Raw genomic sequence first — 11,376 nt, forward strand, 5'->3', positions numbered from 1 at the left:
TTCTCTTTTAGAAGGAGGCGATAAGGTGTTTTCCTTTCTTTTCTTTTATTTTCTTACATCAATAGAGGAGCAACCTAAGTATGATAAAAGAAGCCTGGGTAGAGAGAGAGAGAGAGAGAGAGAGAGAGAGAGAGAGAGAGAGAGAGAGAGAGAGAGAGAGAGAGAGAGAGAGAGAGAATTATATAAAGAGATAAGTTTTGCTGAGGTGGCGTGACATTGACAGACAGCCGACGGAGATAAGTGGAGTAGGTTGGGGAAGAATCATGGAAGCTGATGGTCACACACACACACACACACACACACACACACACAGAAACGGAGGTGCAGCAGCCGCCCCTTCTCGCAGCAAGTATATACCAGAAGAGCAGCGATCCCCAGGACAGGTAACGAGATTTCAAAGTGTCTTTAAAAGTTCCTACAAAGGCAATATTACGTTCCCTAAACGGCCAATCAAAGCAGATAAGCACGATGCGGCAGAGGCTGGAGAATGGCAATGGCGACACTACGAAAAGGATAAACGCAGCGGGAATGGAGAAGAAAATCAGGTTGTATTGGCGAAACACGAGACCACGGAGCACACCAGCAAGGGAAGACTTGTTGGGTTAGTTGTTAATGGCAAGCTATCTAGCACTTGATTAGCTGATAAATGAGTCAATAAAGGACCTCTTTTATTCAATTGCCGATAAATGGATAAGAGAGAGAGAGAGAGAGAGAGAGAGAGAGAGAGAGAGAGAGAGAGAGAGAGAGAGAGAGAGAGAAAATGAGGTAAGGTATTATGGAAAGGAAATGCTTCTGATTAGATTATCATATAAGTACCTAGATATGCTTCACTGCCTTCGTTTGCCACGTTCGGTGCAGACAAGGAAGGTGCAGATCGAAGCCGCCACTCGTGTTACGCCTCATCGTTTCTTGATCGCGTTGGCTAGCAGTTTAAAGGGAACATAATGTGTGAGGTGTGTCACTGGCTGCAACTCGGAGCGGACTAACCATCGCTGTAACCGTGAACTGACACACACACACACACACACACACACACATCCACGCATACAACAACAACAACAACAACAACAACAACATCAAGGGATATACATTAAGTAAAAGAAATATTCGATACATGTAAATAAGAAAATTGGACCACACTACGGTAAATCAGAACTGTACATTATTACTACGTAAATACAACTAGGTAAACACACACACACACACACACACACACACACACACACACACACACCACTCTTCACTGATTTACTAGTAGAGTTTGAAACCAAATTATCAAGTTTACGCTACGAAAAAAAAGAGTTTTATCTGTGATAGTCGAGTTGCTCCCCCACTGCACTGCCGTTAACACCGACTACCTGCCTATCTCCCTCTCTGAGATAAGCCTAACTCTCCTCCCCCCTGAGACATTCAGTGGACCGACGCCTTGGTAAACGCATGGCTTCCAACGACTTCGGTGGTCAAGTGGCACTCGTCACAGGTGAGTGCGCTATTGGTCATGAGTTGATGTGAGTGTTTTTTCTCATAATGTTGTTGTAAGGTACAGTCAAGGTCTCCACATAGCTATAATACTTCAGAATCTGACCGCGACAACTATCAAATCCATTACAGAGGTCACTGATTGTATTATTCCTCGATGTGACTTGCTTACAAATCAGCTATTATACCTTAAACTTACTTAATGCCAGTGGGCGCGTTAGTAACTACGTATGCTTATCTGTATGATAATGCTTACATGATGAAAAAACGTACTGAGATAATACACCGTCACTGTTTTTCTATTGACAAACCATAATTGTGAATTGAGGTGGAATGGACATTGAGATGAAAGTAAATATGGATGTACGGCGTGTGCGTCAGCTGTAAGCGTTTTCATATTACTGATATGAGATTTTATACAATGTCACTTACTTTGTGAAGATTATGAGTGACAGAGACAATGACCCACGTTGGGATCCTCTTGTCGCACATTATTTATACAGTTGTCCCGAAGAGCTGCCGTCACTTAAGTAATAAGTAAGAGCCAGTGGTTCAATACCACTTCACTATTGGGTCGCTTCCCACACCAACGACCCTTTGATTAAACACACTGTTTGACTAACTACAAAAGGCTCTATAATCAATTACGTGGCACTGAGTTCTATTCCTTACGTACAGCGTCCCTTGCTTGTCTTGGCCCAGAGTCGCCAAGTATGGAGGGGGCCTGAGTCTCGTTAAGTACTAAGTACTTTTGTGTACTGGTACTTATTTACGTTACTTTATTAGAACTAGTCACGTGCAGTCACGGCTCACACTTCATATCGTAACAAAGACCTTCGTTTCACTGCAAATGAACACGGCTGAGAACAATGATCAGCTGGATGTTGCAGGTGGTGGCAGTGGCATCGGGCGCTTCACCTGCCTCAAGCTGGCGCGGGACGGTGCTAATGTGGTGGTGACGGATGTCAGCCTGGAAGCAGCCCGTCAAACCCTCAGTATGATGCCCAGTAAGTCACTGTCCTGCTGCTTGGTGCGTCAGCCCAGTAAGTCCACTTGTCCTCAATCTGGTGTTCGGTAAGTCATGGCCTCACCCGCAAAATCACAGCCTAGTAAACCAGACTCTCCATCTGTTGGTATTGTGAGTCAACTCCTCACCTGCAGTTTACTGAACGGTAAATCACTGGTAAACGTTCATTCTCTTAGATACAAGTCATCATTTTAAAGGTGTTGCTATAATCACCGCGACACATTTTCCTCGCAGAACCTGAAGACCACCTGGCGTTGCAGATGGACGTGACGCGGCAGAGCGATGTACAGGGCGTGATCGCAGCCTCCCAGGATAGGTTTGGGAAGCCTCCCAGCCTGCTGGTCAACAGCGCGGGGATCGGATTATTGGCACCATTTCTGGATGCAACAGAAGCTTGTATAGATAAATATACCAGCATCAATCTTAAGGTTGGTCGTGTTGATCATCCGTCCACAATAAAACAACGCATCTTATTTTGTGTCACAGAATTTTATGTAAAATCAAGTTGTGATTACATTCTTTAGGCATGGCAGAGCCTTAAGAGCCTCGAAAACCTAGATGTGCACTGCATCACACCTGTGTAGGAAACGTAGCTTCTCTAATGAGAGCACAGGTCGTCCAGCTTACCCAATACAGCGGCACGTGGCCCATTCATTGCCACCGTGTTGTCCTTTACCAGTATGTCTTCTGTCACACATAGGGCACCATCCTCGTGACTCAGGCCTTCATCAAGACGCTGCTGGAAGGAGATGACAGGCCAGGAGAGGGGAAGGGTGCTGTAGTCAACATAGCCAGCATGGCTGGCAAAACAGGTTTAGCTGGAATGACAATCTATGCATCCACCAAGGCCGGTGTCATTGCCTTCAGCAAGTCTTGCGCCGCCGAGATGGCCAGGTGAGGAAAGCTGCACCATACACGTGCTAAACCAGTGCTCATAGGAACTCAAGTGTAGCCTTAACAGTCTCTCTCTCTCTCTCTCTCTCTCTCTCTCTCTCTCTCTCTCTCTCTCTCTCTCTCTCTCTCTCTCTCTCTCTCTCTCTCTCTCAGAAAGGGCATAAGAGTGAACTGTGTATTGCCGGCCCTGATCGACACGCCCATGTCTACTGGCATCACGGAGGAGAAACACCGCAGCTACTGTGCAAAGAATCCCTTAGGAAGACTTGGCAAACCAGAAGGTATCTTTTCAAAGGAGAAAAGTTTAATACACTTCAGTGTATAGAGCAGCACATTATGTTTTTGTTCTCTTTGATTTTGGTCGTGATGTGCAGACAACAGTATGAAGCACTAACAGACAGTACTTTTTTGTGAGTGGCTCTTATAATGTTCATTAGTTGACGACTTCGTGTTTCCCTGGCAGAAGTGGCTGAGGTGGTCGTGTTTCTGTTGTCAAGGCGCAGTAGCTACATGGTGGGCGCCTGCTTGGAGGTCTCCGGGGGGACCGACATGTGATCACCGCCGGAGGTGAGACAAGGAGGCACAGCTGGTGGGTTGTTAATATGATCCTGCTTGGCCTTTTTTTGCTTTCTTCACTGAATTAAGGAAGGAATAAAGTCTTGGAAATAATCTCGGTATGTTTTTTTGCTAAAAGTGTTCCGCGAGTTAACACATACACACATTACGATAAGTATATGAAACAGCTACGAAAAGTTTATACCGCTTTTTAGAAATCACTACCATATGCACCAGTAAATTGATCAGTACTTGAATAAATCTCATGTAAAAGAAAGACTGACGAAAACGATGCCGTAATTATGTAGATCCTAGAAAAAAGCGATATTTTTTATAAGAAGATATGATAGCACTTCACAGCAGCGCCTCTACCCCAGGCGGAAGGTGACACAAGTGTGGTGTACATGTGTGCACCACACTTGTGTCGCCTTCCTCCATCGGAAATTTGAATCGTCTCCTCCTGCCATCTCAGTGAATTGAGTTGCTTAACTTTATCAAGAGGAGCCAGGAAAGCATATAGGTCAAGTCAGTGGAGAATGCAGCGGTGGAGCAGAGAAAAAGTTTGGCAAAGCAGACTATCTCTTTACTAGATGGACATCACGGAGCGAAGGGCGAGTAGCAGACACGAGCCGCCCACACGCACACAGGCTACCCACTCTAACCCATCCACGAACATTCCCTAGCAATGCAATACAAGGGTGAAAAGTAAACATTTTGTTTATTGACTGTGCAGGAGCAGGTGACTGTGCAGGAGTGCTACAGAACAACACAGAACTTTTGATTGCCTGACCGTAGGAGTTCACAATGCTTTCCAGCTGTCATAGTGCTTGTATCAGCATAGCATTCAGCTCCCTTGATGATGTGTTCTCTACCCACATCTGGTATTCATCCACAGACCATTACCTTTCAAATAAGGAAGTTGTTCGGTCAACTGTCCCTTCCTAATGCGCCAAAGCAGCAGCAAAACTTATTTACTGCACCACAACAGTATACCTCCCGCGATTACATTTTTGCGATTATGAATTAATGATGCGAGCAGCGACAGACTTTAGGCAAGACGTCCACCTCGACCAGCCACAAAACATTCTTGTCTAGTCTTCCTGTCCAGTCAGGCTCAAAACGCTCTTATAATAACTGAGCCTGAATGCTTACATCCTGGTCCTCTTCTGAGTGATGAGACGTGAGAGCGAGCACACGCACTAAAACACACACACACACACACACACACACACACACACACACACACACACACATTCTGTTTGATATCGCTGTATCCATAATTCATTTCCTTCAACAAACAGTGCTGTGAAATGTGTATTTACAGTGTCTTTGGTTCCACTCCTTCCACTCCCGCATTCCACACTCCTCCATCAAAGACTCCATGATGAATTTACACCTTTACGTAGGAGAAAACAACAACGGGATCTTTCATGGTGGTCACAGAATAATATGAGCACCTATGTAGGTTTACCTATGTGGTTTACTGAAGTTTGCCACTAGCCGTCAGTTTCATTAAGAGCAGCATAAAGATTGCCAAGAGTCGCAAGAAAGAAAAAAAATGTTATGGTGTTGGACTACCCTAATGGTAATTTGCCATTAGTTCCATACGAAGACCCACATACCCCACGCTAGGGAGTCACGGAGTCAGGAACTTTGCTTTTAGTACCGAAAAAAATACACTTATTTAACAAATGAGCTGACTTCTGAGGACATTCTGAACAACTTTCAATAGATCACAGCAGCTTTTTCATTGTTCTTTTCTCTTTGCACAAATAATAAATCACTTCTCGATATGTTCCTAATAGAAAGGGAAAAGAGAGTTTTCATTACACCGCTACAAGCATCACGGGAGTCGCCGCTTATCGCTGCACAATGAGAGCAGCACTAGCCACTCGCTCAGTTGGCCCGGCACCCTCCAGACGCACGCATGGCTCCCGACAAATTCCATGGCCAAGTGGCCCTTGTCACAGGTGGGTTCATACATTTGTCACGCCTCGCCTGTTGGCGGAGTGCATGAGTGCAGCGTTCTAACGATGTTGTGGTCATGAATATGCCAGATGTCACAGTAACGCACAGTCACCAACGGATACCGATAAGAACGATAGTTATTGTGTATAATGTTGGACGAAATATTAAGGTAAGGCTGCTCGTGTACGATATGGTTTACTAACAAGTGAGTGGACAAGACACATATACAGTACTGTGGGTAAAGGTCATTCAGAACCGATAATCACGGTGGAGACGCGTGGTTTGGTGGTGAGTCACGGACACCAACAACACAGGAGGCTGCTAACTGATTTTGCATGCGTTACAGTCAGCCAGTGCTTGTGATGCTGGGTACATGGTGTTATGGTTTGGTAATCAAGAAATATCAAATGTCAACCGAGAGAGAGAGAGAGAGAGAGAGAGAGAGAGAGAGAGAGAGAGAGAGAGAGAGAGAGAGAGAGAGAGAGAGAGAGAGAGAGAGAGAGAGAGAGAGAGAGAGAGAGAGAGAGAGAGAGAGAGAGAGAGAGAGAGAGAGAGAATTAGTCTGTGATATTCTGGCCAGGACTCCCATACATGACTTAGCCTATGAAGTGAAGTAAGCAACATCAGACCCTCGCTGTGGGTGCGTGTGTGCGCGTAACGACCTGCATGTGTGTGGGTGTGGGTGCTCGGGTGGACGGGTGTGTGAGTGCATGTATACTTAACGGCGTACTCGTCTGTGACCTTCAAATACACATACACACACACTCTCTCTCTCTCTCTCTCTCTCTCTCTCTCTCTCTCTCTCTCTCTCTCTCTCTCTCTCTCTCTCTCTCTCTCTCTCTTTCCCTCCCTCTCCCTTCCTCTCTCTCACTCGTTTCCTTTTGCATGATCTACTAAACCTGATACTGAAATGTCCTGTGTCCCAGATGTCCTAATTTGGAAATGTCTTGAGTCACAATTGGCGTGACGCTCAAGTGTCCAATATGGAAAGGAAGTGAGCTCCAGTTTATCTGAGGTCGATAAACCTTGACCAAATGACCGCAGCACCAGTGGCCACCGTACTGAATGAGCTGCAACTGGTGGCGGGAATGCATTCTTGTATTTTTGTATTTGAATTACCAGTATTCAAACGAGAACTGATTTCCCCATTAAGAGTATCAATAAGCACACAGCACGCAACATAGATAAGAGTGGGACAGGATGCAGTAACCACCTATATGTGTTGCAGGTGGCGGCAGCGGCATCGGACGCGCCACTTGCCTGCAGCTGGCTAAGGAAGGTGCCAGAGTGGTGGTGACATCCCGCACACTGCAGGCGGCCCAAGAGACACTAAGTATGTTGCCAAGTAAGTCACTGACTCGCCTCCCTCCCCTGTTCGATAAGGTATCGCTGGGGTGCACGATTACTAAGTGGTAGGTCACTGCCTTCACTGCTTCACTATGTTGCACGAATATCAATGCCACACTGATTTGATTTTTGGTAATTCATCAATATATCTTAATTGTTCAGCTTGTGAATTTTTGAGCCTACCGTTCAGTAAGTCATCATCCTACAGGCTGCTGCTCATTAAGTCATCCTAATTTCACCCAAAGTCTCCTGCCTGGTAGGTCAACACTCTGCATTCTGTTCGGTGTCCTGTCAGTCAGTGTCATGTCAACAGTCTGGTGGTGGATGAACAAGTTTCTCAGCATTTGTCTGCTATTCAAGTTCTATGTGGTGTCCTGCACTTCCCTGTCTCCCGACCTCGCTCCGCCAGTCAGTTGTGCCTTGAGTCAGCCGCCCTCGGTGCGCAACGCGGGAGGCGCTCAGCATTCTTCATTTTTTGTGCCTAGTAAGTCACACTTAGCATCCCACGTTCCCCACACAGATAGTACGGACCACCTGGCACTGCAGATGGACGTGACGCAGCAGAGGGTCGTCGAGGGCGTCATGGCGGCCATTCGTGAACGGTTCGGGAAGTCACCCACACTTCTAGTCAACTGCGCAGGGTTTTTTGAAAGAGCGCCTCTTGTGGAAATGGAGGAATCAAGTTTCTGCAAAGCAATTGATGTCAATTTGAAGGTTATATTTCATTATTTATTTCTTTGTCCAAAATCATGCATACAAATTAGCGACGGCCGAACATGGCTGACCTATTACTCCTTCCATAAAAATCATGTCTTCTGGCACACAGGGGACCTTCCTTGTGACTCAGGCTGTTACTAAAGCCTTACTGGATGAAGACAAAGAAGAGGAAAAGGAGGGAAGAGGCGTCATAGTGAACATAGCGAGCATCAGTGGCAAAACAGGTTTCCCAGGCGCCAGTCACTGTGCGGCCTCGAAGGGCGGAGTTGTTGCTCTAACCAAATCCTGCGCTGCTGAAATGGCCAGGTGAGTAGAACCATTCAATGAGTTAATCTTGATGGACACACGTTAAGTTATGTTTGTTTTTACGTCAGCTACTTTTAACTCTCTCTCTCTCTCTCTCTCTCTCTCTCTCTCTCTCTCTCTCTCTCTCTCTCTCTCTCTCTCTCTCTCAGGAAAGGTATTAGAATCAACTGTGTACTGCCCGGGATAATTGACACGCCCATGGCTAGACGCGTTGACCAGAAAGAAATACAGAAGCGCATCAGTGTGAACCCCTTAGGGAGGGCTGGCAGACCAGAAGGTAAGGGACGGTATCCTCCAAGGTAGACATGAGTTATACAGGGCAAAGCCACAAAATAAGTAACACCTTGTCTTGCTTATATCTGCAGAGTTTGAGACCTTACGTTATGGGACACGAGGAAGGTGAATGTTAAGATAGTTTACTGACTTTTCTTTCCTTGGCAGAGGTGGCCGAAGTTGTGGTGTTCCTGCTGTCGGCGCGCAGCAGCTACATGGTGGGGGCCTGCGTGGAGGTCACGGGCGGGTCAGGTATGTGATCGGCGCCGCGGTCAGAGGCAGCACAGCAGAGGAAAGGACATACTAAGGCTCTTACATAGATCTCAGCTTTCGTAACCTTCCATTTTCTTTTCTACGATGAATTTAAGACATGCAAGAAATATAATGTGCTTAGTTTCTGTTCGTGTTTACATTAAATCCTCCGCGGCTGCAGAACACGAGCCGGAATGATTGAGTCGTTGCGAGATATAAGCAAAAGAAATGACCTTGCAACCAAGCAATCCTGCTCAGACGACTTAATCTACCGTAGACTGGTACACATTAGCTTTGTCCATTCCTCATAATCATTGGTAAAGGCGTTTGTTTTGCCAGGAATCATGGAGGCTAATGATGGCAATGACGATGTTGATTCCTGGCTTGTCGATGGGAACTGAAAACTGCATCGTTGCTCCCGCGTTCTCTGCCTGTTTTCCTTCATTCTATGGGAATATTAGAGAACGATATACCCTATCATGTAGACCAACTGCCTGTATTCTCGTGAGTGTGTGTGTGTGTGTGTGAGAGAGAGAGAGAGAGAGAGAGAGAGAGAGAGAGAGTCTGGTCCACTAATATAAATATAATGAATTACAAGGTTTTTGGATTTTATTTCCTGAATATATATATATATATATATATATATATATATATATATATATATATATATATATATATATATATATATATATATATATATATATATATATATATATATATATATATATATATATATATGAACTACTGTTAGTTATATCAGTTTCAAGAATTTCCGCTTTTTTCAGTACAATAATTTTTATCTTTATCAAATTTCCTTACTTAGTTCGCGATGCACATTTAATGCTTTTCGTTTCCTAATTATTTTTTGTTCAACAGAAACTTTGAAATCTCTTACATGATAATGAAGATGTAGATAATCGTGAACCAGCGTTAGTTCACGAGCAAGTTACCCTTCCACAAACTCGTACGGAAAACGAGCAGAGACTCGCCCGCTGGTTCATCTGATAAGAAGAACTGCAGCAAATTAAAAAGTACAACAAATACCAGTAAGAAGTACTCTGAACACCTGCGCTGAAGTTTAAAAAGACATATAAGAGTAAGAAGCCTACGTTCAAGCAAGACCATAGCCAATGTTCTCAGCCAATTACGAATAGTACTGTCTTCATAAATCTCGAGTTGACAGACAGCACACCCGACACACGAGCAACATGACGTCAGCGTGACAAAACCTTCAGGGCCAAGCTGGCACTAAAAGATAAATAATATCAAAAGCCAACAGTGACTAGCTATTCACAGGAGACACTCATGACAATCAGTCCTGTCGCTGTCGTCGCGAGGGCGTTATGAGGAATGAGGCAAAGGGTGAAAGGGAAAATAAGATTAGGTTTTTAAAAGAAAACATAAAACAAAGAAGAGCGTTAGACGTTCGTTTCTGATTTTACGAAGACCGACTGCGAGATTACAAAACCCTCAGAAACAAGTTCATTGCTGCAATCCATAAATTGATCTGTACAGCGAGACTAAAGGCCAGTGTCATGAGATTCTCAATCCCAACATCTCAGTTCAGGAGGCAGCCCTCTACCCTAGACGTTAGAGAAACACTACTCTCCTCCTTCTCCAATGTGCTCACACGTAATTCAAATTATCACGAAGTTATCGCACTTTTAATTCCCTTCTGTGGGCCACCATTATGATATGAAATATAAATATTATAGCATGATAAAAGATAAGAATTGACTATCCATTTTGTGATGATACTAAAAGGCCTGCACTGCCCCTGGACCCACTCAGCTGGCGCAGCAGCAGTGGACGCATCAATGGCTCCCAGCGACTTTACCGGACAGGTGGCTCTTGTGACAGGTGAGTGCAGCCACTGGCCACACGCTGCTCAAACATTACCTTTTAAGCTGTTAAATTTACATTCTTTAGAGAGACGTAGGTTAAGAGGGGACCTGATAGAAGTCTTTAAGTGGTATAAGGGTTATAACAAGGGAGATGTAAGCAAAATTCTTAGGATCAGCAACCAGGGTAGAACAAGAAATAACGGGTTCAAGCTTGAAAAATCTAGGTTTAGGAAGGAGATAGGAAAAAAATGGTTCTCAAATAGAGTGGTAGATGAGTGGAACGGACTCAGTAATCATGTAGTGCTAGGACACTAGAGAGCTTTAAGAGAAGATTAGACAAGTTTATGGATGGAGATAGCAGATGGAAATAGGTAGGTGTGTTTCATACAGGGACTGCCACGTGTAAGCCTGTTCGCTTCTTGCAGCTTCCCTTATTTCTTATGTTCTTATGTTCTTCAATAAAGACATATTGCTATCATTGCAGCCTCTCTCTCTCTCTCTCTCTCTCTCTCTCTCTCTCTCTCTCTCTCTCTCTCTCTCTCTCTCTCTCTCTCTCTGATTCTGTACTAACTTTTCGAATCCCAGCACTACAAAGCGTGGTGTTGCAGGTGGCGGCAGTGGCATCGGGCGCGCCACGTGCTTTCAGCTTGCCCGCGATGGTGCACGTGTCGTGGTTACGGACATAAATGTCCAGACGGCCCGTGAAACCCTCAG

At 44.9% G+C, this 11,376-nt stretch overlaps 3 protein-coding genes across 15 annotated transcripts in view; 2 read left to right on the top strand and 1 right to left on the bottom strand.

Moving 5' to 3' along the window:
* LOC135110593 (nematocyst expressed protein 3-like) overlaps positions 1-953 on the bottom strand; it is a 51,384-nt gene extending 50,431 nt beyond the window's left edge. For all 5 annotated transcript variants that reach the window (XR_010273325.1, XR_010273324.1, XR_010273322.1 and 2 more), the window contains exon 1: positions 817-953. The gene's annotated coding sequence lies outside the window, so the exon portion shown is untranslated. The remainder of the gene's footprint in view (positions 1-816) is intronic.
* Positions 866-4,069, top strand: LOC135110592 (estradiol 17-beta-dehydrogenase 8-like). 2 transcript variants are annotated; one of them, XM_064023072.1, is made up of 6 exons: positions 866-1,480; positions 2,370-2,486; positions 2,741-2,934; positions 3,207-3,400; positions 3,554-3,681; positions 3,864-4,069. In XM_064023072.1, exons 1-6 carry the CDS (start codon positions 1,438-1,440, stop codon positions 3,953-3,955), a joined length of 768 nt encoding a protein of 255 aa, XP_063879142.1. In that variant the 5' UTR covers positions 866-1,437; the 3' UTR covers positions 3,956-4,069. The 2 variants fall into 2 exon arrangements, with proteins under 2 accessions (XP_063879142.1, XP_063879143.1); XM_064023073.1 differs by having other exon boundaries at positions 1,341-1,480; positions 2,357-2,486.
* Positions 4,070-5,771: 1,702 nt separating this feature from the next.
* Positions 5,772-11,376, top strand: part of LOC135110586 ((3R)-3-hydroxyacyl-CoA dehydrogenase-like) — a 24,623-nt gene continuing 19,018 nt past the window's right edge. For 5 of the 8 annotated variants that reach the window (XR_010273321.1, XR_010273320.1, XM_064023060.1 and 2 more), the window contains exons 1-8: positions 5,772-5,925; positions 7,152-7,268; positions 7,791-7,984; positions 8,097-8,293; positions 8,443-8,570; positions 8,735-8,818; positions 10,583-10,678; positions 11,271-11,376. The exon at positions 11,271-11,376 is cut by the window's right edge and continues 11 nt beyond it. Coding sequence is in view for 6 of the 8 variants with exons in the window: in XM_064023060.1 (XP_063879130.1) it covers positions 5,883-5,925; positions 7,152-7,268; positions 7,791-7,984; positions 8,097-8,293; positions 8,443-8,570; positions 8,735-8,818; positions 10,583-10,678; positions 11,271-11,376 (965 nt within the window). In the remaining 2 variants the exon portion in view is untranslated. The remainder of the gene's footprint in view (positions 5,926-7,151; positions 7,269-7,790; positions 7,985-8,096; positions 8,294-8,442; positions 8,571-8,734; positions 8,819-10,582; positions 10,679-11,270) is intronic. The other 3 variants (XM_064023058.1, XM_064023055.1, XM_064023057.1) reach the window with 3 other exon arrangements.

Source organism: Scylla paramamosain, chromosome 20, assembly GCF_035594125.1.
Source record: "Scylla paramamosain isolate STU-SP2022 chromosome 20, ASM3559412v1, whole genome shotgun sequence".
NCBI classification, from domain to species: domain Eukaryota; kingdom Metazoa; phylum Arthropoda; class Malacostraca; order Decapoda; family Portunidae; genus Scylla; species Scylla paramamosain.

Excerpts from the sequence above, each read along its gene's own strand:
- LOC135110592 (XM_064023072.1), top strand. The coding sequence starts at position 1,438 with ATGGCTTCCAACGACTTCGGTGGTCAAGTGGCACTCGTCACAG. Across the intron at positions 2,487-2,740 it reads AACCCTCAGTATGATGCCCA|AACCTGAAGACCACCTGGCG; the intron begins GTAAGTCACTGT and ends TTTTCCTCGCAG. Across the intron at positions 3,682-3,863 it reads AAGACTTGGCAAACCAGAAG|AAGTGGCTGAGGTGGTCGTG; the intron begins GTATCTTTTCAA and ends TTTCCCTGGCAG.